The sequence below is a fragment of the Mesoplodon densirostris genome, chromosome 1 (genome assembly GCF_025265405.1).
Source record: "Mesoplodon densirostris isolate mMesDen1 chromosome 1, mMesDen1 primary haplotype, whole genome shotgun sequence".
Lineage (NCBI taxonomy): Eukaryota > Metazoa > Chordata > Mammalia > Artiodactyla > Ziphiidae > Mesoplodon > Mesoplodon densirostris.
Window position 1 is genome coordinate 205,374,240 of NC_082661.1, and position 20,791 is coordinate 205,395,030.

At 43.5% G+C, this 20,791-nt stretch overlaps 1 protein-coding gene across 1 annotated transcript; it reads right to left on the minus strand.

The window, feature by feature from the left end:
• Positions 1 to 14: 14 nt before the first annotated feature.
• Positions 15 to 20,731, minus strand: PPID (peptidylprolyl isomerase D). The gene is made up of 10 exons (XM_060114591.1): positions 20,520 to 20,731; positions 18,701 to 18,841; positions 16,005 to 16,111; positions 13,569 to 13,757; positions 12,583 to 12,705; positions 12,312 to 12,418; positions 10,512 to 10,653; positions 8,786 to 8,872; positions 1,110 to 1,152; positions 15 to 393 (listed from the first exon to the last, which is right to left on the minus strand). The coding sequence occupies exons 1-10, from the start codon at positions 20,602 to 20,604 to the stop codon at positions 305 to 307; spliced, it is 1,113 nt and encodes a 370-aa protein (XP_059970574.1). The 5' UTR covers positions 20,605 to 20,731; the 3' UTR covers positions 15 to 304.
• Positions 20,732 to 20,791: the final 60 nt, after the last annotated feature.

Below are 20,791 nucleotides of genomic sequence, written 5' to 3' on the forward strand. Positions count from 1 at the left end.
AACAACATACATACTTAAGTTTTCATCTGTTTATTCAAACAAGATGTGTCTAGGAGTTTAAAATACACTGGACACCATTATCCTTTGTAATGCAGAGAGCCATTTAAAATGAGTTCAACTTCACCATATTTTGTAACACTGATCTATTAAGAGTGAATCCCTACCTGTATTCCTAGACTGCAAACAATGGGAACTGAAGTCTCAAAGGGAACACATTAGGGATCATACATAATAGACAAGACCCTTAAATTGTTTTACTCACTTTATACAATCAATTCATACTTAAGCAAAACTGAATTCCTTATTAAGCAAACATTTTTGCATAAGCTGCCTTCTCTTTATCTTTCTGTGCCTTTATCTTTTGCTTGACTTTCAGCAATTCTGCCTGGATAGCTGCAAAATAAATATGTAATATGAGTTATTTCACAAAACATCCAAAAAATTAGGCTAACCAGCAAACTCATGCTTTAGTATGATAAAAAATGATATAACTCTTCGAAGAGTAACTGAGCACATTTTACTTGGAGAAAGCGACCACACAAACATAAAAACCACAGAGCACAATTTTAGGAGACTGTCCACCGAGAGAACTAACTGAATTACACACAGATGTGCCTTCTCCCTTCCATCAGAGGGGGGACCCCACTGAAGTACCTCCCCAAAGACCTATTTCCACATCTAGACCTAGAATCGCCATTTGTACTTGGTTTATTTGAAAAACAGGCTTATTTTTGTTGCAGCTTTCCAAAACTTTCCTAAAACATATTCAGTAGCTAGAATATTTAGGTCATGGCCACGTTCAGCTTAAGAAATGGTCCCAAACACTAAATTCACCCTAAATACTGTGTCTTCTAATGCTGCTCTTCCATCTAGAATTACAGGACAGCAGAGCAAACAGTCTTCAGACACGTGGAAAGCAGTGGGAGTGTAAGCTGAAGGCAGGGACCCTGACTTGTGCTTTCTGCAGCATGACTGGAGCCTGGCCTGTAACAGGCGTTCTGCAGTATCTGCTGGACAACCATCCTCTAAGTGGCAAAGGGTATGCTGGTTCATGAGGATAAATTCTTAAGGGACAAAATGAACTTGCACTACTGAAACTGCCAACTTACCTTTATCCTCTGGTGCTATCTCCTGAGCTTTCTTAAGATCAGCCTTTAATTGGAAAAAAAAAAAAACATTTAAATATTAGGTTATGAGTTATGAAAGTGGTTTTTTTTTTAATTAAATTTTAAAACAGAGGAGCTTCAAGATGGCAGAGGAGTAAGAGGTGGAGATCACCTTCCTCCCCACAGATACATCAAAACTACATCTACACATGGAACAAGCCCTACAGAACACCTACTGAACGCTGACAGAAGACCTCAGACACCCCAAAAGGCAAGAAACTCCCCACGTACCTGGGTAGGGCAAAAGAAAAAAGAAAACACACAGACAAAAGGACAGGGACGGGACCTGCACCAGTGGGAGGGAGCCGTGAAGGAGGAAAGGTTTCCACACACTAGGAGCCCCTTCGCGGGCGGAGACTGCGGGTGGCGGTGGGGGGAAGCTTCGGAGCCGCAGAGGAGAGCGCAGCAACAGGGGTGCGGAGGGGAAAGCGGAGAGATTAACGCACAGAGGATCGGTGCCAACCAGCACTCACCAGCCTGAGAGGCTTGTCTGCTCACCCACCGGGGCGGGCAGGGCTGGGAGCTGTGGCTCAGGCTTTGCTCGGAGCACAGGGACAGGACTGGGGTTGGCGGCGTGAACACAACCTGAAGGGGTTAGTGCACCACGGCTGGCCGGGAGGGAGTCCAGGGAAAAGTCTGGACCTGCCTAAGACGCAAGAGACCTTTTCTTGCCTCTTTGTTTCCTGGTGCGCGAGGAGAGGGGATTCAGAGCACCGCCTACAGAAGCTCCAGAGACGGGCGCGAGCCGCAGCTAACAGCATGGACCCCAGACACGGGCATGGGACGCTAAAGCTGCTGCTGCCGCCACCAAGAAGCCTATGTGCAAGCCCAGGTCACTCTCCACACCTCCCCTCCCGAAGCCTGTGCAGCCCGCCACTGCCAGGGTCCCGTGACCCAGGGACAACTTCCCTTCCCCGGGAGAACGCACGGCGCGCCTCAGGCTGGTGCAGCGTCACGCTGGCCTCTGCCGCCACAGGCTCGCCCCGCCTCCGTGCCCCTCCTTCCCCCGGGCCTGAGTGAGGCAGAGCCCCCGAATCAGTGGCTCCTTTAACCCTGTCCTGTCTGAGCAAAGAACAGACATCCTCAGGCCACCTACACGCACAGGCGGGACCAAATCCAAAGCTGAACCCCAGGAGCTGTGCGAACAAAGAAGAGAAAGGGAAATCTCTCCCAGCAGCCTTAGGAGCAGCAGATTAAATCTCCACAATCAACTTGATGTACGCTGCATCTGTGGAATACCTGAATAGACAACGAATCATCCCAAATTGAGGAGGTGGACTTTGGGAGCAACGATATATATATTTTTTTTCCCTTTTTCTCTTTTTCTCAGTGTCTATGTGTATGCTCCTGTGTGTGATTTTGTCTGTATAGCTTTGCTTTTACCATTTGTCCTAGGGTTCTGTTTGTCCATTTTGGTTTTTTTTAATTATTACTTACAAAATTTTTTTCTTAATATTTTTATTTTAATAGCTTTATTTTATTTTACTTTATTTTATTTTACCTTCATTCTTTCTTTTTTTCTCCCTTTTATTCTGAACCGTGTGGATGAAAGGCTCTTGGTGCTGCAGCCAGGAGTCAGTGCTGTGCCTCTGAGGTGGGAGAGCCAACTTCAGGACACTGGTCCACAAGAGACCTCCCAGCTCCACATATCAAACGGCGAAAATCTCCCAGAGATCTCCATCTCAACACCAAGACCCAGCTCCACTCAACCACCAGCAAGCTACAGTGCAGGACACCCTATGCCAAACAACTAGCAAGACAGAAACACAAACCCACCCATTAGCAGAGAGGCTGCCTAAAATCATAATAAGGCCACAGACACCCCAAAACACACCACCAGACGTAGACCTGCTCACCAGAAAGACAAGATCCAGCCTCATCCACCAGAACACAGGCACTAGTCCCCTCCTCCAGGAAACCTACACAACCCATTGAACAAACCTTAGCCACTGGGGACAGACACCAAAAAAAACGAGAACTACGAACCTGCAGCCTGCAAAAAGGAGATCACAAACACAGTAAGTTAAGCAAAATGAGAAGACAGAGAAACACACAGCAGATGAAGGAGGAAGATAAAAACCCACCAGACCTAACAAATGAAGAGGAAATAGGCAGTCTACCTGAAAAACAATTCAGAATAATCATAGTAAAGATGATCCAAAATCTTGGAAATAGAATAGAGAAAATACAAGAAACATTTAACAAGGACCTAGAAGAACTAAAGATGAAACAAGCAACAATGAACAACACAATAAATGAAATTAAAAATACTCTAGAAGGGATCAATAGCAGAATGAGGCAGAAGAACGGATAAGTGACCTGGAAGATAAAAGAGTGGAAATAACTACCTCAGAGCAGAATAAAGAAAAAAGAATGAAAAGAATTGAGGACAGTCTCAGACTTCTGGGACAACATTAAACACACCAACATTCGAATTATAGGGTTCCCAGAAGAAGAAGAGAAATAGAAAGGGACTGAGAAAATACTTGAAGAGATTATAGTTGAAAACTTCCCTAATATGGGAAAAGAAATAGTTAATCAAGTCCAGGAAGCAGAGAGTCCCATACATGGTAAATCCAAGGAGAAACACACCAAGACACATATTAATCAAACTATCAAAAATTAAATAGAAAAAATATTAAAAGCAGCAAGGGAAAAATAACATAAGGGAATCCCCATGAGGTTAACAGCTGATCTTTCAGCAGAAACTCTGCTAGCCAGAAGGGAGTGGCAGGACATATTTAAAGTGATGAAGGAGGAAAACCTGCCACAAAGATTACTCTACCCAGCAAGGATCTCATTCAGATTTGATGGCGAAATTAAAACCTTTACAGACAAGCAAAAGCTAAGAGAATTCAGCACCACCAAACCAGCTTTACAACAAACGCTAAAGGAACTTCTCTAGGCAGGAAACACAGGAGAAGGAAAAGACCTACAATAATAAACCCAAAACAATTAAGAAAATGGTAATAGGAACATACATATCGATAATTACCTTAAATGTAAATGGATTAAATGCTCCAACCAAGACACAGACTGGCTGAATGTATAGAAAAACAAGACCCATATACATATGCTGTCTACAAGAGACCCACTTCAGACCTAGGGACACATACAGACTGAAAGTGAGCGGATGGAAAAAGATACTCCATGCAAATGGAAATCAAAAGAAAGCTGGAGTAGCAATTCTCATATCAGACAAAATAGACTTTAAAACAAAGACTTTTACAAGAGACAAAGAAAGACAGTACATAATGATCAAGGGATCAATCCAAGAAGAAGATAGAACAATTGTAAATATTTATGCACCCAACATAGGAGCACCTCAATACATAAGGCAAATACTAACAGCCATAAAAGGGGAAGTCGACTAACACAATCATAGTAGGGGACTTTAACACCCCACTTTCACCAATGGACAGATCATCCAAGGTGAAAATAAATAAGGAAACACAAGCTTTAAATGATACATTAAACATGATGGACTTAATTGATACTTATAGGACATTCCACCCAAAAACAACAATACACGTTCGTCTCAAGTGCTCACGGAACATTCTCCAGGATAGATCACATCTTGGGTCACAAATCAAGCCTTGGTAAATTTAAGAAAACTGAAATCGTATCAACTATCTTTTCCGACCACAACACTATGAGACTAGGTATCAATTACAGGGAAAAAATCTGTAAGCAATACAAACACATGCAGTCTAAATAATATGCTACTAAACAACCAAGAGATCACTAAAGAAATCAAAGAGGAAATCAAAAAATACCTAGAAACAAATGACAAGGAATACATGACTACACAAAACCTACAGGAGGCAACAAAAGCAGTTCTAAGAGGGAAGTTTGTAGCAGTACAATCCTACCTCAAGAAACAGGAAACATCTCAAACAACCTCACCTTACACCTAAAGCAATTAGAGAAAGAAGAATAAAACCCCAAAGTTAGCAGAAGGAAAGAAATCATAAACATCAGATCAGAAATAGATGAAAAAGAAATGAAGGAAATGATAGCAAAGAGCAATGAAACTAAAAGCTGGTTCTTTGAGAAAATAAGCAAAATTGATAAACCATTAGCCAGACTTATAAAAAAAAAAAAGGGGGAGAAGACTCCAATCATAGAATTAGAAATGAAAAAGGAGAAGTAACAACTGACACTGCCGAAATACAAAGGATCATGAGAGATTACTACAAGCAAATGTATGCCAATAAAGTGGACAACCTGGAAGAAATGGATCAATTCTTAGAAATGCACAACCTTCTGAGACCGAACCAGGAAGAAATAGAAAATATCTACAGACCAATCACAAGCACTGAGATTGAAACTGATTTAAAATCTTCCAACAAGGGCTTCCCTGATGGCACAGGAGTTGAGAGTTCGCCTGCCGATGCAGGGAACACGGGTTCGTGCCCCAGTCCGGGAAGATCCCACATGCCGTGGAGTGGCTGGGCCCATGAACCATGGCCCCTGAGCCTGTGCATCTGGAGTCTGTGCTCCGCAATGGGAGAGGCCACAACAGTGAGAGGCCCACGTACAAGGGGGAAAAAAAAAAAAAAATCTTCCAGCAAACAAAAGCCCAGGACCAGATGGCTTCACAGGTGAATTCTATGCAACATTTAGAGAACACCTAACACCTGTCCTTCTCAAAACCTTCCAAAATATACCAGAGGGAGGAACACTCCCAAACTCATTCTACGAGGCCACAATCACCCTGATACCAAAACCAGAAAAAGATGTCACAAAGCAAGAAAACTACAGGCCAATATCACTGATGAACACAGATGCAAAAATCCTCAACAGAACAGTAGCAAACAGAATCCAGCAGCACATTAAAAGGATCTTACACTATGATCAAGTGGGGTTTATCCCAGGGATGCAAGGATTCTTCAATATACGCAAATCAATCAATGTGATACACCATATTAACAAACTGAAGGATAAAAACCATATGATCATCTCAACAGATGCAGAGAAATCTTTCGACAAAATTCAACACCCATTTATGATAAAAACTCTCCAGAAAGTAGGCATAGAGGGAACTTTCCTCAACATAATAAAGGCCATATATGACAAACCCACAGCCAACATCATCCTCAATGGTGAAAAACTGAAACCATTTCCACTAAGATCAGGAACAAGACAAAGTTGCCCACTCTCACCACTATTATTCAACATAGTTTTGGAAGTTTTAGCCACAGCAATTAGAGAAGAAAAAGAAATAATAGGAATCCAAATCGGAAGAGAAGAAGTAAAGCTGTCACTGTTTGCAGATGACATGATACTATACATAGAGAATCCTAAAGATGCTACCAGAAAACTACTAGAACTAATCAATGAATTTGGTAAAGTAGCAGGATACAAAATTAATGCACGGAAGTCTCTTGCATTCCTATACACTAATGATGAAAAATCTGTAAGAGAAATTAAGGGAACACTCCCATTTACCACTGCAACAAAAAGAATAAAATATGTAGGAACAAACCTACCTAAGGAGACAAAAGACCTGTATGCAGAAAACTATAAGACACCGATGAAAGAAATTGAAGATGATACAAACAGATGGAGAGATATACCATGTTCTTGGATTGGAAGACTCAACATTGTGAAAATGACTCTAGTACCCAAAGCAATCTACAGATTCAATGCAATCCGTATCAAACTACCACTGGCATTTTTCACAGAACTAGAACAAGAAATTTCACAATTGGTATGGAAACACAAAACACCCCAAATAGCCAAAGCAATCTTGAGAACAAAAAATGGAGCTGGAGGAATCAGGCTCCCTGACTTCAGACTATACTACAAAGCTAAAATAATCAAGACAGTATGGTACTGGCACAGAAACAGAAATATAGATCAATGGAACAGGATAGAAAGCCCAAAGATAAACCCATGCACCTACGGTCACCTTATCTTTGATAACGGAGGCAAGAATATACAGTGGAGAAAAGACAGCCTCTTCAATAAGTGGTGTTGGGAAACCTGGACAGCTACATGTAGAAGAATGAAATTAGAACCTTCCCTAACACCATACACAAAAGTAAACTCAAAATGGATTAAAGACCTAAATGTAAGGCCAGACACCATCAAACTCTTAGAGGAAAGCATTGGCAGAACACTCTATGACATAAATCACAGCAAGATTCTTTTTGACCCACTTCCTACAGAGATGGAAATAAAAGCAAAAATAAACAAATGGGACCTAAGCAAAGTTAAAAGCTTTTGCACAGCAAAGAAAACCATAAACAAGATGAAAAAGACAACCGTCAGAATGGGAGAAAATATTTGCAAATGAAGCAACAGACAAAGGATTATCTCCAAAATTTACAAGCAGCTCATGTAGCTCAATATTAAAAAAACAAACAACACAATCCAAAAAAGAGCAGAAGAGCTAAACAGACATTTCTCCAAAGAAGGTATACAGATTGCCAACAAACACATGAAGGAATGCTCAACATCATTAATCATTAGAGAAATGTAAATCAAAACTACAATGAGGGGCCTCCCTGGTGGCGCAAGTGGTTGAGAGTCCGCCTGCCGATGCAGGGGATACGGGTTCGTGCCCCGGTCTGGGAGGATCCCATATGCCGCGGAGCGGCTGGGCCCGTGAGCCATGGCCGCTGAGCCTGCGCGTCCGGAGCCTGCGCGTCCGGAGCCTGTGCTCCGCAACGGGGGAGGCCACAACAGTGAGAGGCCCGCATACCGCAAAAAAAAAAAAAAAAAACTACAATGAGGTATCACCTCACACAGGTCAGAATGGCCATCATCAAAAAATCTACAAACAATAAATGCTGGAGAGGGTGTGGAGAAAAGGAAACCCTCTTGCACTGTTGGTGGGAATGTAAGTTGATACAGCCACTATGGAGAACAGTATGGAGGTTCCTTAAAAAACTAAAAATAGAACTACCGTATGACCCAGCAATCCCACTACTGGCCATGTACCCTGAGAAAACCATAATTCAAAGAGTCATGTACCACAATGTTCATTGCAGCTCTATTTACAAGAGCCAGGACATGGAAGCAACGTAAGTGTCCATCAACAGAGGAATGGATAAAGAAGAAGTGGCACACACATACAATGGAATACTACTCAGCCATAAAAAGGAAAAAAACTGAGTTGTCTGTAGTGAGGTGGACGGACCTAGAGACTGTCACACAGAGTGAAGTAAGTCAGAAAGAGAAAAATACCATATGCTAACACATATATATGGAATCTAAAAAAAAAAAAATGGTCATGAAGAACCTAGGGGCTGGACAGGAATAAAGATGCAGACCTACTAGATAATGGACTTGAGGATACGGGGAGGGGGAAGGGTAAGCTGGGACAAAGTGAGAGAGTGGCAGTGACATATATACACTACCAAACGTAAAACAGACAGCTAGTGGAAAGCAGCCGCATAGCACAGGGACATCAGCTCGGTACTTTGTGACCACCTAGAGGGGTGGGATAGAGAGGGTGGGAGGGAGACACAAGAGGGAAGAGATACGGGGACATATGTACATGTGTAACTGATTCACTTTGTTGTAAAGCAGAAACTAACACACGATTGTAAAGCAATTATACTCCAATAAAGATGTTAAAAAATAAAGTAAAATTTAAGACAAAACTTTACCAATGCTTGGTCGTATTCTTTTAGTCCTTGCCATCCTTGGGCTCTACGGTACAGTGCTTTGGTATTTGCCGGATCTATTTCAAGGACCTACAGAAAGTTATACAATTAATATTTTTATCTAACTACTGAGTACTATGTATACATGCTGGATTTCCATTTACTGCCCGTCAGCTCCGAACCAACTGTTCACTGTTTTGTGATAAGGGCGCTGGGCCCTGAGAGCCTGCAGTTACACGCTGCTTTGTCAGCAGAGGGCGCCCAGTGCCCACGGGCGAGGGACCCACTTCCCTTCCGGGTCCCAGCAAGCTCCCCGAAGCTCCGGGGCACCCAGTGAGGCCCAGTCCCCATCCCCAACGTGCCTGGCTCTCGGCCCAGAGCCTCCATGCAGCCCAGAGGGAGCAGCTGCTCCTGCATCACACGTCTCTGCACATATACACACACGTATATCCTGCAATGCCCAGATCCTTCAGTGTTCCCTCTCCTAGCCAACCCCTCGCTACTCCAATCCGCCCCTTATGTGTATCTGACAGTAACCTTGCTCTGTTGGAATTACTGTGTGGTGTCTATCTCCTGATTGGGCCCTAGCTGATAGGAGAAAAACATTCTGAATAGAAATTTGTATACACTCATTTAGTTGACATCTAGGGGTTTTTCAGGAGCATGAGTAACTTTTAATAGGTTTCTCCTCTGGAACATTTTAAAATTAGTGTATTTAGTAACATCTTTTAAAGGTCAATATTCAGATTTTACTGAAAAGGGTATATGGTATCTGCCTCACAAAGGTCAAAAAGCGATCCCGAGTGAAGAACCATCTCATCCTCTGTCGCATGCTCCCCCCTAATGAATACATTCTTATTCCTTATTCCACCTACCCCACTAAATTAGGATCTCATTTTATTTCCACTTGCTTGGGCATAGCTGATCTTTGTGACCTAGATTAATGTGCAATATACATAAAAATTACTAGAGGCGGTCTATCTAAAATATATGTTTTAGTTTGGAAAACTGTTCAAACTGTGCAAGAGGGAGGCAGGCTGCCACCTTGCCAGCTTTGTCGGTTAGCACTCCCGGACGTCCCCATGAAGGCAGGGGACCTTCCTGTGTGTCCCAACAGCACGCACTGTCCCTGTACAAGTCCTGATGACCCTACATTGAAACTGACTCCTTCTCGCACCAAAAAAGTTCCTGGAGGGGAGGGTCTTTCAATTAAAACACCGAAGCGTCTGTTAGCTGCTTAACCTGCTCCCAGCAGTGCGCTAAACGCTTTACGTGCATTACACACGGTCTTCTTAACAATCCCAGGAGGAAAGTAGTATTTCCATTTGGCGTATAAAGAAATTCGGACTCTGCAAGTAGGAACTTGCTCAAGATCGCAAAGCAACGACGCTCTGCTAACAACCTGGCCGGCCACAGTCGCAGTCATTCCTGGCTCTGTCTTCCAATGCCTGGCACGTAACAGGCGCTCAACAGTTAAGTGAATAAATGAGCTGAGGAAGAAAGTGTCTTCAGAGAAATTAAGTGATGTAGTGTTATCAGCTAAATGAATGGTCTGAGAGGAAGAACTGAGGTCCAGAATACTTAGAGATAAAGTGACTTAGATTATGTTTCACTGGGTCTCACTAGGTCCTCCGCAATAAGGTAACAGTAGTGTCACATAAAACTGCCTTTGTTCGAAGTAGTAAGTCATCATCCAACTCTTTCAAAAAGGTAACATCAAGAGACTTACCTCCAAACAGCTGTCGACTGCTCCCTGCCAGTCGGACAGCTTCAGTTTGCAGGCGCCGATATTCAGCAGGCAGCTCAAAGCGACAGGCTGCAGCTTTGCTCTGTCTGAGTTCTCAGTAGCAGCCTTCGAGCCTTCCACATACCTGGAGAACACATCGGTACAAGCAGCAAGCAGCCCCGTTAAGACTTAACTCTGCTCTCCTCCACTCGGTCAAAACGTGCTGTGTCAGTTCTGATATAAAAGTTCATCACATGCTAGTATTAATGTTCTTAATGACCACAATCTTTTTATTAAATGCTTTCCTTTAGAAGATTTTTTTTTTTTACTTGTTCCAACTTCTTTCCCAAAATGTTCAAAGAGGCCAACTTAAGAACAATCCCCAAACCTAGAGATTATACAGTAAGGAAAACTTCTATTTGTAAAGCTCAGGTTTCCATCGCCCACTTTCCAGTGTAATTAGGTTTGGAACCAAGGCTGTCACTGTGGGACAGGGACTGGAATGGGGACAGGTGAAGAGCCCTGTGGTGGTGATTCTGACTTGTCTTTTACTGTAGTTCCTAGCTGTTTACTGAAAAGGGCCTGGCCCCCAGAATTTGGTTTCTAGAGTCTGTCCCCCACTGAAAAGAATCAGGGCTCCTTGGAGGAACTCAGATCTGGACACAAGTATAAGATGGGTCTGGACCATCTTGTGGCAGAAAGCAAGAGCTCACAGACTAACAGAACAAAGGGATACAGGAAAGGGGCTCCCACCAAACAATGGGGAAGCCTTCATGCATCAGAAAGAATGACGGTAATAGTATAATTCGTTGAATTGATCAAATACTACAGTAATACTTTAAAAAAAGGAGGGTGGGGGGTCTTTCAAACAGAAGAACGACAGCTTGTAACTGCAGAATGACAGAAAATCGCAGTTCTGCAAGCGTCAGTGTAATAACTGATTCAGGCAAAGGGCTTCAGTGATGCTGAAACCACTGGATGAAAGGCTAGGAATGAGATGTTCACACAATCTCACAACTATCACCTCACAGAGGACTTATTATTTACAAAGGGGAAAGGTACTTTCATAACAGAAACGTGGCTAACGCCACTTTAACCAAGTGCCAAAACTCAAAACGGGCAAAACTGCCATGTGCCTTCAGGACATGGTATCATAGGAAACATGCACGTCATCTATTCAAGTCCTTGCTAAAATATGTAACCTCAAACTAATCTTGAGGAAGCAATAAACACACACAGATGGTATTCCGTAAGACAATGGGCTTCGATGCCACAAAATGCAAATGACTAGAAAACGTGGAGATTAAAGATTAGAGGAGCCTTAGAGACATAAAACCAAAGGATACAATGGATACTGGCGTAAAAACAAAACAAAACTGAAACAACTGGGGACCTTTGAATATGGATGACATAATGATATTTGGGAGATGTTTTCATAGTCTTAAGGCCAAGTAGAAGAGTGTCCTGGCTTCTCAGGAAATACTTGCTAAAATATTGAGGGGTAAAGTGTCATGGCATCTGCAATTTCCTTTCAAAATGATTCTACAAAAACAAGTGTGGCAAAACTTAAAAACTGGTGAACACAGGTAAAGGTACATGGCTATCCATGTACTATTCTTAACTTTTCTGTGTTTTGAAATTTTTCAAAATAAGAATCTGGAAGCAGCCAAAGAAATGCAACTATTTCAATACACCTGGTTACTCTGCAAGTAATATGCCAAAGATAGAAAAAACAACTCTTGAATTTCAGTTTATAATTCAATTTCAAGTTCTTACAGCAATTTATTAAAAATATTTTATTACCTTAAAACTTTTGTGTATTTTTTAATGGCCATCTCCCAGTTCTGGGATTTGAAAAAAGTATTTCCAATGTTTTTTAAGTCTTCCGTTATTAATAAAATTTTATCTACCTGTATAAAAGAAAGAACACGAATATGTTGGGTTTGAGTATGTAACGCGGTTTAGTGCTAAGTTCCATCATTGAGACAGACTGATACAAAAAGCTCAAAATTTTAGTGCTAAATATTTTTAGCAGTTTAAGTACTTAAGCTTTAACCCACGTGAAAGTACTCACATCTTTTACATCTATGTCTGCATCCTCGGGGAAGTCTGGATGACTGTCACCAGATCCATCCTTGGGGAATATTCCCCAATCATCCCCTTCCTTCAGTTCTCCGCAATCTGCAGTAACACACAACTGTAAAAATAACCCTAAATTGTAGAAGCATCTACTATATTAATGACGACTTTAACAAGAGTCTGGGTTTAAAAGCTCTCCAGCCGCAAGGCATGAGCAACAGCGTCCAAGCCGCTTCTGACGCGACAGGCTGGCATCGGGAGGCGTACCTCTGCACACACCCCGAGGAGCACAGCAGGGTCACTTCGCAGCACATGTGCCTGCTGCTGCTGTCCAGCAGCTCCGCGTACATAGACTACGTGGGAAGTTTCATCATCCCCTGTGGGATGCTCCTTACGTGGGCATGTGCCTTCGACTCACTGACTGCTGTTTCCTTCGCACACTGAGTGGCCGCCCCACTCCTGCAGGTCTGAGTCTCCAATTCCACTCACAACCCTGCCCGTGAGGGTGGGTCTGTGGTGGCCATGTGGATTCACAGACATTTAGAGTACAAGCATCTTGGGAGTGACATAATCCAGTCTAAACCCTTAAATGACTTATGTAGGATGAGGAAACGGGCCAAGGAAAGTTAAAGAACAAGAGCAAGCCTAAACCACAAGTTAAATGGCAGAGAGGAGACCAAGGTTTCCCGGTTTCCTGCTCTCTCTGTACTCGTATACACTGACTCAAAGTTTTGCAGGTCTAGGAGAGTTAAGTTACCAAAATCAGCAAGACTGATGCCGAAATCCTAACAACCTCCTTTTAAACTGCCCTCATCTCTCCCAGTGTAGAAAAGAGCTTTGAAGAAAAAGTGGCAGGTCCAGGCTTCTTTAACAAGAGCCGTCCTAACGTCTTTCAGCGAACCATCATCTGAGCCGTTTACTTACATTTGCTAAGACGGCAGCTAGGATAGCGAGGGTCTTACCCTGTCACGTGGTACTCACTTTGGCAGGTTTTTCACCTTTCACCTCCACATTCTCCAGAATCCTTGCCACACCCATTCCTTTAAGCACTTGGCCAAACACCACGTGTTTGCCATCCAGGTGAGGAGTGGGAACCATGGTGATGAAGAACTGGGAGCCGTTTGTGTTGCGGCCTGCATTTGCCATGCTCAGCAACCCCTCCTTATCGTGCTGCAGGAATAAACGCCGTTACAGAGAAGCAAGGTTAGAGCTATTGTCTGAGTTACTCTCTACCAACCACTCACAGAACTAGGGTGGACTGCAATACAGTTTAGATCACACAGTGTAGTGTACAGTTGTACCAACTGTAACCTTTAATTCACAAAACGTGGCATACTTAATCACTTTTTAAACTTTAAGAACAGCTTATGAAACCGAATGAAGTAACAAACAATCGTGGGGGGCAGGGGTGGTACTTCTAAACCGGCCCTATTGAGAAAATGCTTACGCTTCATCTTTAAGATGAAGATCTAGTAATTCGGCTTTGCCCTTTCTTATGGCGAGGGCGCTTTTTTCTGAAAAGCGTTCAACCGTGCTCCCGCTCTCAGGCCTACATTATGATTCTTCATGATTCTTTCTTTACACTGAGAACAGCAAGGGACATTCAGTTTAGACTGCAAGTTCCGTTAGGTCCTTTCCTACTCTCCAAGGAAGCCAAATATCACGGCTTTCATCCGGGTGAAGCACTTCTTCAGAGAATGCCCAAAAGGAACCGCCGTGTACCTCCCGAAACCCAGCTTCTACCTTGGCCCAGCCTGCTCGAAGGCTCTGTGGTCCCACTGTCTTCCTCTTCCCACCTGAGCCGAAGGCTTCCTAAACGCACTCTTTGTTGGGCCGCACGTGTAACGCTCATGCTAGTCCTCCTGCCTAAGGTGCCTTTACCCCTCAGCCTAAATCTAGCCCTGCCGTCAAGGCCACCAAGCGTGTAGAAGGCAAGAAGAACCAAATGCCCTTGAAAAAGGCCCCCTTGCTTCTTCTCAACGTGTCCATCACATGATCTTAGTGTTCATCCTTCTGGTAGCTTCCCTTTCTCCCTTCCAAAAGTTTGGTGCTTTTCCCACGATATTAAATATTATTAACCTTATTTCCTCAGCCTCCTCACGCCTTTGTCCTTCCTCACTCACATCCCTCCCTCAAACTGGCATCTGTATTCTAGTTCCTTCTAACCAAATCTCAGCCACCTTGCGAGGTCCAGTTTGCCCAGCTTAAGTATCCATTCCCCCTCAGTGTCTTCCCTAATATATATCATACTTTTTTCCTACAGCATACACAGAAAGTCACAATCAACTTTTAGCATTTACTAGAGTATTATTATATTATTCCCCAGTTGTCCTATGTGTTTTAATCTTGTCTTTCTGGCAAGATTTTCAATCCCTTATCATGAAGGCATTTCATTTCTATAAACTCTTTGGCGCCAGTGACAGTGCTAGCTGCAGGCAATAAACTGTTTAAAAGACTGATGACATTTTATTCTCAAATTACCCTAATTACCTTGCTCATATTCCTCATTTCCAAAAAAAAGTCACTTTACTTTTTGTACTTACATGTCCATTCTTATAACTTGAATGATGCAACATACCCCGATGGGGACATCTTGGGACAAGGAAGAAGGCACAGGCACCACTAATGTCCTTTAGAAGCCTGGACGTTAACCAGATCTGCTAGTTTGCAAATCCCCTGACATCCCAGACATTAGTGATGCTTTTGTTGCTCTTCAAGTTTAAGCATAAAGATGCACAAGTTACCATCCCTCTGACGAGCACACTTTTCCTGGAAACAGTTTTGCCATATGGTGGCCACCCTTAAAAACACACTGGCTTTACTGAAGTATAACCTGGATCACAATGAAATAGCTGTTGCATTCTTACCAATAAAATCACTACTGGATAAAATTTTTTTGCCTTAAAGATGTATATTTATGGGGCTTCCCTGGTGGCGCAGTGGTTAAGAATCCGCCTGCCAATGCAGGGGACACGGGTTCGAGCCCTGGTCCGGGAAGATCCCACATGCCGCGGAGTGACTAAGCCCGTGCACCACAACTACTGAGCCTGTGCTCTAGAGCCCACGAGCCACAACTACTGAGCTCACGTGCCACAACTACTGAAGCCCGTGTGACTAGAGCCCGTGCTCCGCAACAAGAGAAGCCACCGCAATGAGAAGCCCGCGTACTGCAATGAAGAGCAGCCCCCGCTCGCCACAACTAGAGAAAGCCTGTGCGCAGCGATGAAGACCCAACACAGCCAAAGATAAATAAATAAAATAAATTTATTAACCAAAAAAAGATGTATATTTACAAATATGATGCCTTTCACAAGGAGATCTGAGCACATCTGAGGCATTTATCCTAATTCAACAAGTATCCCAGACACATAACAACCTTTATTATCAGTAACAAACATGCATTTTTGTCTACTTTACCTTATAATGGAAATTTTCATCTTCAAATTTTTCACCATAAATACTTTCTCCACCTGTCCCATTCTGATTTGAGAAGTCTCCACCCTGAATCATAAACTTCTTAATAACTACAAAAAAGGAAAATCGCCATTAGAAGCTACGGACGACTGTAGCAATGCTGACTAACAGATATGTCGTAATGAGGACAACTTCTCTCCTGTCTTTCCCCACCTCCGTCCACAACTGCAAACTCTTAAAAGGCTTTTCACAGTCTGAGTCCCAGCTACTCCCACTCCCTGATGGCCCACTAACACTCAAAAGAATCAGTTCACATGGCACCTCCCCTATAGAACTGTCAGACCCCAAAACTGGAACTCCTTATTTTTCTCCAACAGCATCTTGATTCTACCTCCCTTTTATCATATGTATTATAATGATCTGTCTCTCCCAGCAAACAATTAAGTACAGCAACTCCCTTTTTCCTCCTTGGTAACCATGTGCATGGCTGGGCACATAATGGTTACTCAAAAATGCTACTGAATAAACCAATTATTCCCAAGAGGTTTGTTACAGTGTAATGCAAGTACTTCAGCAAATATTATCACTTAGTAGCAAGGGTTCCCAAGAACACTGCCGCACGCTCAGAGATTTCCCAGGACTCACAGAACTCGGTATCTGTTTGTATTACATGGATGTAGTAAGTAAGAAGACACAGCTGGATGATAAAGAGAGAAGATACAGGCGGAGCCTGGAGGAATCCAGGTGTTCCCTTATGCTCCCTCACTCCCATGAACGTTCACAGGGCACATTCCTCCTCCTCCCCCCAGCAAAGAAATGCAGCAACATGTGCAGTGTTTCTCCCCAGGAGGGCCCTGTAGAGACTCAGCACCCAAGGTCTCTGCTGGGGCTGATCCTGCAGGCACTGTCTGCCCAGCAGGAAGCAAAATTCCAGACTCCCAAAGAAAAGCAGTGTCCAGCATAAATCAGATTGCACCAAGAGTCTAGGCAGAGTAAATCACCTTCAGGATTCGGAGAGTGGTTCAAGCGCCACGTTCCCTGACTCCAGGCAATGGCCACCCTTGCAAGTAGACTCTTCTAAGGCCAGCAGCCTCAGGCCTGCTATGTTAACTCTTTTCTGCACACCCTTTATTAGCACACAGGCACTCCTCCATTTATTGCGCTTTGCAGATACTGTGTTTTTTTTTCTTTACAACCTGCAAGGCTTGTGGCAATCCTGCATAGAGCAAGTCTATCAGTGCCATTTTTTTCAAAAGCATTTGCTCATTTCATGTCTCTGTATCACATTTTGGTAATTCTTGCAATATTTCAAACTTTCATTATTATTTGTTATGGTGATCTGTGATGAGTAATCTGACGTTACTACTATAATTGTTTGGGCATTTTTTTAGCAATAAAGTATTTTTAGATTAAGGTACATACTTTTTTTTCAGACATAATGCTATTACACACAATAGACTACAGTATAAACATAACTTTTATATGCACTGGGAAACCAAAAATTTGTGTGACTTGCTTTACTGCAATATTCGCTTTATTGCAGTGGCCTGGAACTGAACCTGCAATATCTCCATGGTATGCTTATATTTTGGTATTTTATTAAACGTGAAAGTAAATCAACAGTTTAAGTATTTTAAAATCACTGTTAATCTTTTCTTAATCAAGTTTTAGAAAAATTTAAATACTCATAGTTTAACTCATTTGTTTATTCATTAAACAAATATTTATTGCAGGCCTACTCAATAACTATACTGGATGCTAAGGACAAAATGGTGAGAAGATACAGTTTCTGAACTCATGGAGCCTACAGTCTATTGGGGGAGCCATCAAATAATCACTGAACAAAGGTATGACTACACAGTGTGACAAGTCACCTTTTAATCACACATCACACCAGGTGTCCAAGACACGGAATCTTTAAGTTGGCTGCAGTCTTCCCAAGCAATCCTGCCCAAGAAGTAGGCATAACTTTCTGTCACCAGGTAGTCAAGCTACCCAAGCCCTGTTTGTTTACCACGGCCACACCCTGGTGAAGCTAGGGTAGTCCATTTCTGTATAAATAAACGTTAGTACTCTCCCATAATTCATTCCACCTTCCACAGCCCAACCTTTATGAAACTGAGCTATCATCTCAGATCTCAAAGCATCCGTTTGGAAACTAACAGTATTTTTTTTTTTTTGGCGTCATACAGTTCGGAGGAGTTTTTTAATTGAGGTAAAATTTACATAGCATAAAATTAACCACTAACCATTTTAAAGTGTACAATTCAGTGACATTTAGTACATACACAGGACTGTTAATTATCACCTCTGTCTAGTTTCAAGTTCTTTTCATCACCCCAAAACGAAACCTTGTACAAATTAAAAGCAGTCACTCCCCATCCCTCTACCCCTGGCCCCTGGCAACCACCAATCTGCTTTCTGTCTCTATGGATTTATCTATTCTGGATATTTCATGTAAATGAAGTTATACAACAAGTGACCTTTTGTGTCTTGCTTTTATCACTTAGCATAATATTTTCGAGGTTTGTCCCCATGGTACCATGTGTCAGTACTTCATTACTTTTTATGGCTGAATAATAATCCATTGTATGTAACTGTTAACTCTCACCCTCTACTTAGTGTTTTCTTCCCTAACTCCTAAAGAATAGGATTCAATCACCTATAAGGAGAACCAGATTCAGAAAACGCATATGTACTTCGATGGAAAGGACATCCTTTGAAATGTAGAGGTTTCCCAGTGGTGGGTCCAATGCCTTTTTCTCCTGTACACAATGCACGAAAATTTTCTGCAGTTTTGGGTACAATATCTGCAAACAATTCCAAGACAATTCGACCAACTGAAAGAAAAAATGAAACTGTGTCAGTATGCAAAACAACCAGCTAAATAAGCAAATGGTAAAAGGAGAGTTGGTAAAATTATGGTGACTGCGATACCAAGTTCTCTTTTTTGGTCATTTTTCTAATATTCAAATTCAGTCTACCTCATGTTAAGTATCATGTATCTAGATGAGTTTGAAACAATTATTTTACTACATCTTACAAAGGATCATCAACACAGCAGCCAGAAGAGTAGCATCATTTAAGGACACCATGAACTAGGAATGGTTTTCATTTGATTAATGTCTCTGACATGTGCTCATAACTTCCCATCACCAAGTAACCAACAGGAGAAAATGAAACATCCTGCGGGGTCACGTTGGCCATGCTGTAGGTACAGCTGTAGTCTTTGTGCTCTGTGGAACCTGCCCAGTGCTGCCTCTGAAGCAAAAGCTGAAAAGTTCACATTCTAGACAATTCCTAAGGCAGGTAAAAGTTAAACCTGGCACTAAATTTCAAAACAAAATGAATGTACTGATACATATAAGTCTGTCTCTCTCTCTGTGTGTGTGTGTGTGTGTGTGTGTGTGTGTGTGTGTGTGCGCATGCGCGCGTGCAGTCAATGGAAGAGGATCACCTGCCGCACCAGTAAGCAAAGGATGTTGCAGCCATCGAGCCCTCTCATTACAGCCGCCTGGACAGTGAGTCCTGCGGGGGCTCAACATAAAGACAAACGGGCTGCCCAGTGCCAAGCCCACCGAGCCCTCAGCCGCTGCAGCCAGCCCAAAGGTGCCCCCTGAGGAGACTCAGGGTCAGAAAGCACAGGACGCTGGCCCCGGCAGCCGAGGTGCACGTCCAAGGAAGGGTTTCAGTGAGCCCGGACTCTTGCATCTCCCCATACACAGAAAAGCGCTACGTGCCTTAACTTGACATGTCTGGTTTCCTCTGTTAACGGTCATCTTTTGATATTCCCACGACCTGGTTTTTGTTGCAAGAACTCCTATATATCCCGGCTCCTCCCTTAGCCCTTCAGAGCAGTCCTCAGAGCTATCTGCCAGGCTGCACCCCGGGCTTAACGTCCTCAGTTTTGCCCACCAAATAAAACAAAAATCCGGAACTTTTATACAGTGGGTTTTTTTTTTTCCAGCCAACAATGTGTATCCGTAACCGTCCCCCCGGCCCCTGAATGCGGATGTCTCCTTTGTCCACACATTATTCAAACACACCGCGAGCAACTCAGCTACAAAGCAATGCGCTGATTCACCAGGTCTCAGGCGCCTCCGAGCTGCTACCGTAGCCTAGGCAACCACACCGCCACATGCACCTCACTTTCCCCAACGCCGACACAGAGGCGATGGCCACCGAGATGAACGGACCTCTAAGTTAAGAATCCGTAACAAGAAGAAAAAAATGCAAAAATCGTTTTAATTTACAGATATCGCGATAACTGCTGATACATGTCTCGTGGCAAGAGACACAGGGGAACGGGAGCCCCCGAAACGCATAACCGGAGTTTTCTGAATGTCCCCCAAACATAAAAGCAGGTGGCGGGGAAGGGAGGCCAAGTCGGGTGAGACAGACCCAAAGGCCGCCCCCACCCCCGGGACAGAAACTTCCGCACGCCCCAGGGCACCGGTACAAGGTCGCGGGCCCGCCCCAGCCTCTGGGACCCCGACCCCGGGAGCCCCGCCTCCTCACCTCGCTCCCCTCCGACGTCCACGTCCAAGAAGACTCGGGGGTTACTGGGGTTGGACGGCTTAGCCTGGGGGGACGGGTGCGACATTGTGGCCCGCAGGCGCGTTCGCGAGCGCCTCGGAACACCCCGTGGCCACCGCGCAGCCCGAACCCCAAAGCCGGCTACGTCTGCGAAGAACCGCGGCGCTGGCGACCAGCTTCCGACAGAGACCCGGAGGCCGCGGCCCAACTTCCGGCGTCTACGCCCAACTTCCGGCGTCTCCGCCCGACTTCCG

Excerpts from the sequence above, each read along its gene's own strand:
- PPID (XM_060114591.1), bottom strand. The coding sequence starts at position 20,604 with ATGTCGCACCCGTCCCCCCAGGCTAAGCCGTCCAACCCCAGTAACCCC. Across the intron at positions 13,758-16,004 it reads ATGAAAATTTCCATTATAAG|CACGATAAGGAGGGGTTGCT; the intron begins GTAAAGTAGACA and ends TTATTCCTGCAG. Across the intron at positions 1,153-8,785 it reads AAGAATACGACCAAGCATTG|GCTGATCTTAAGAAAGCTCA; the intron begins GTAAAGTTTTGT and ends TTCCAATTAAAG.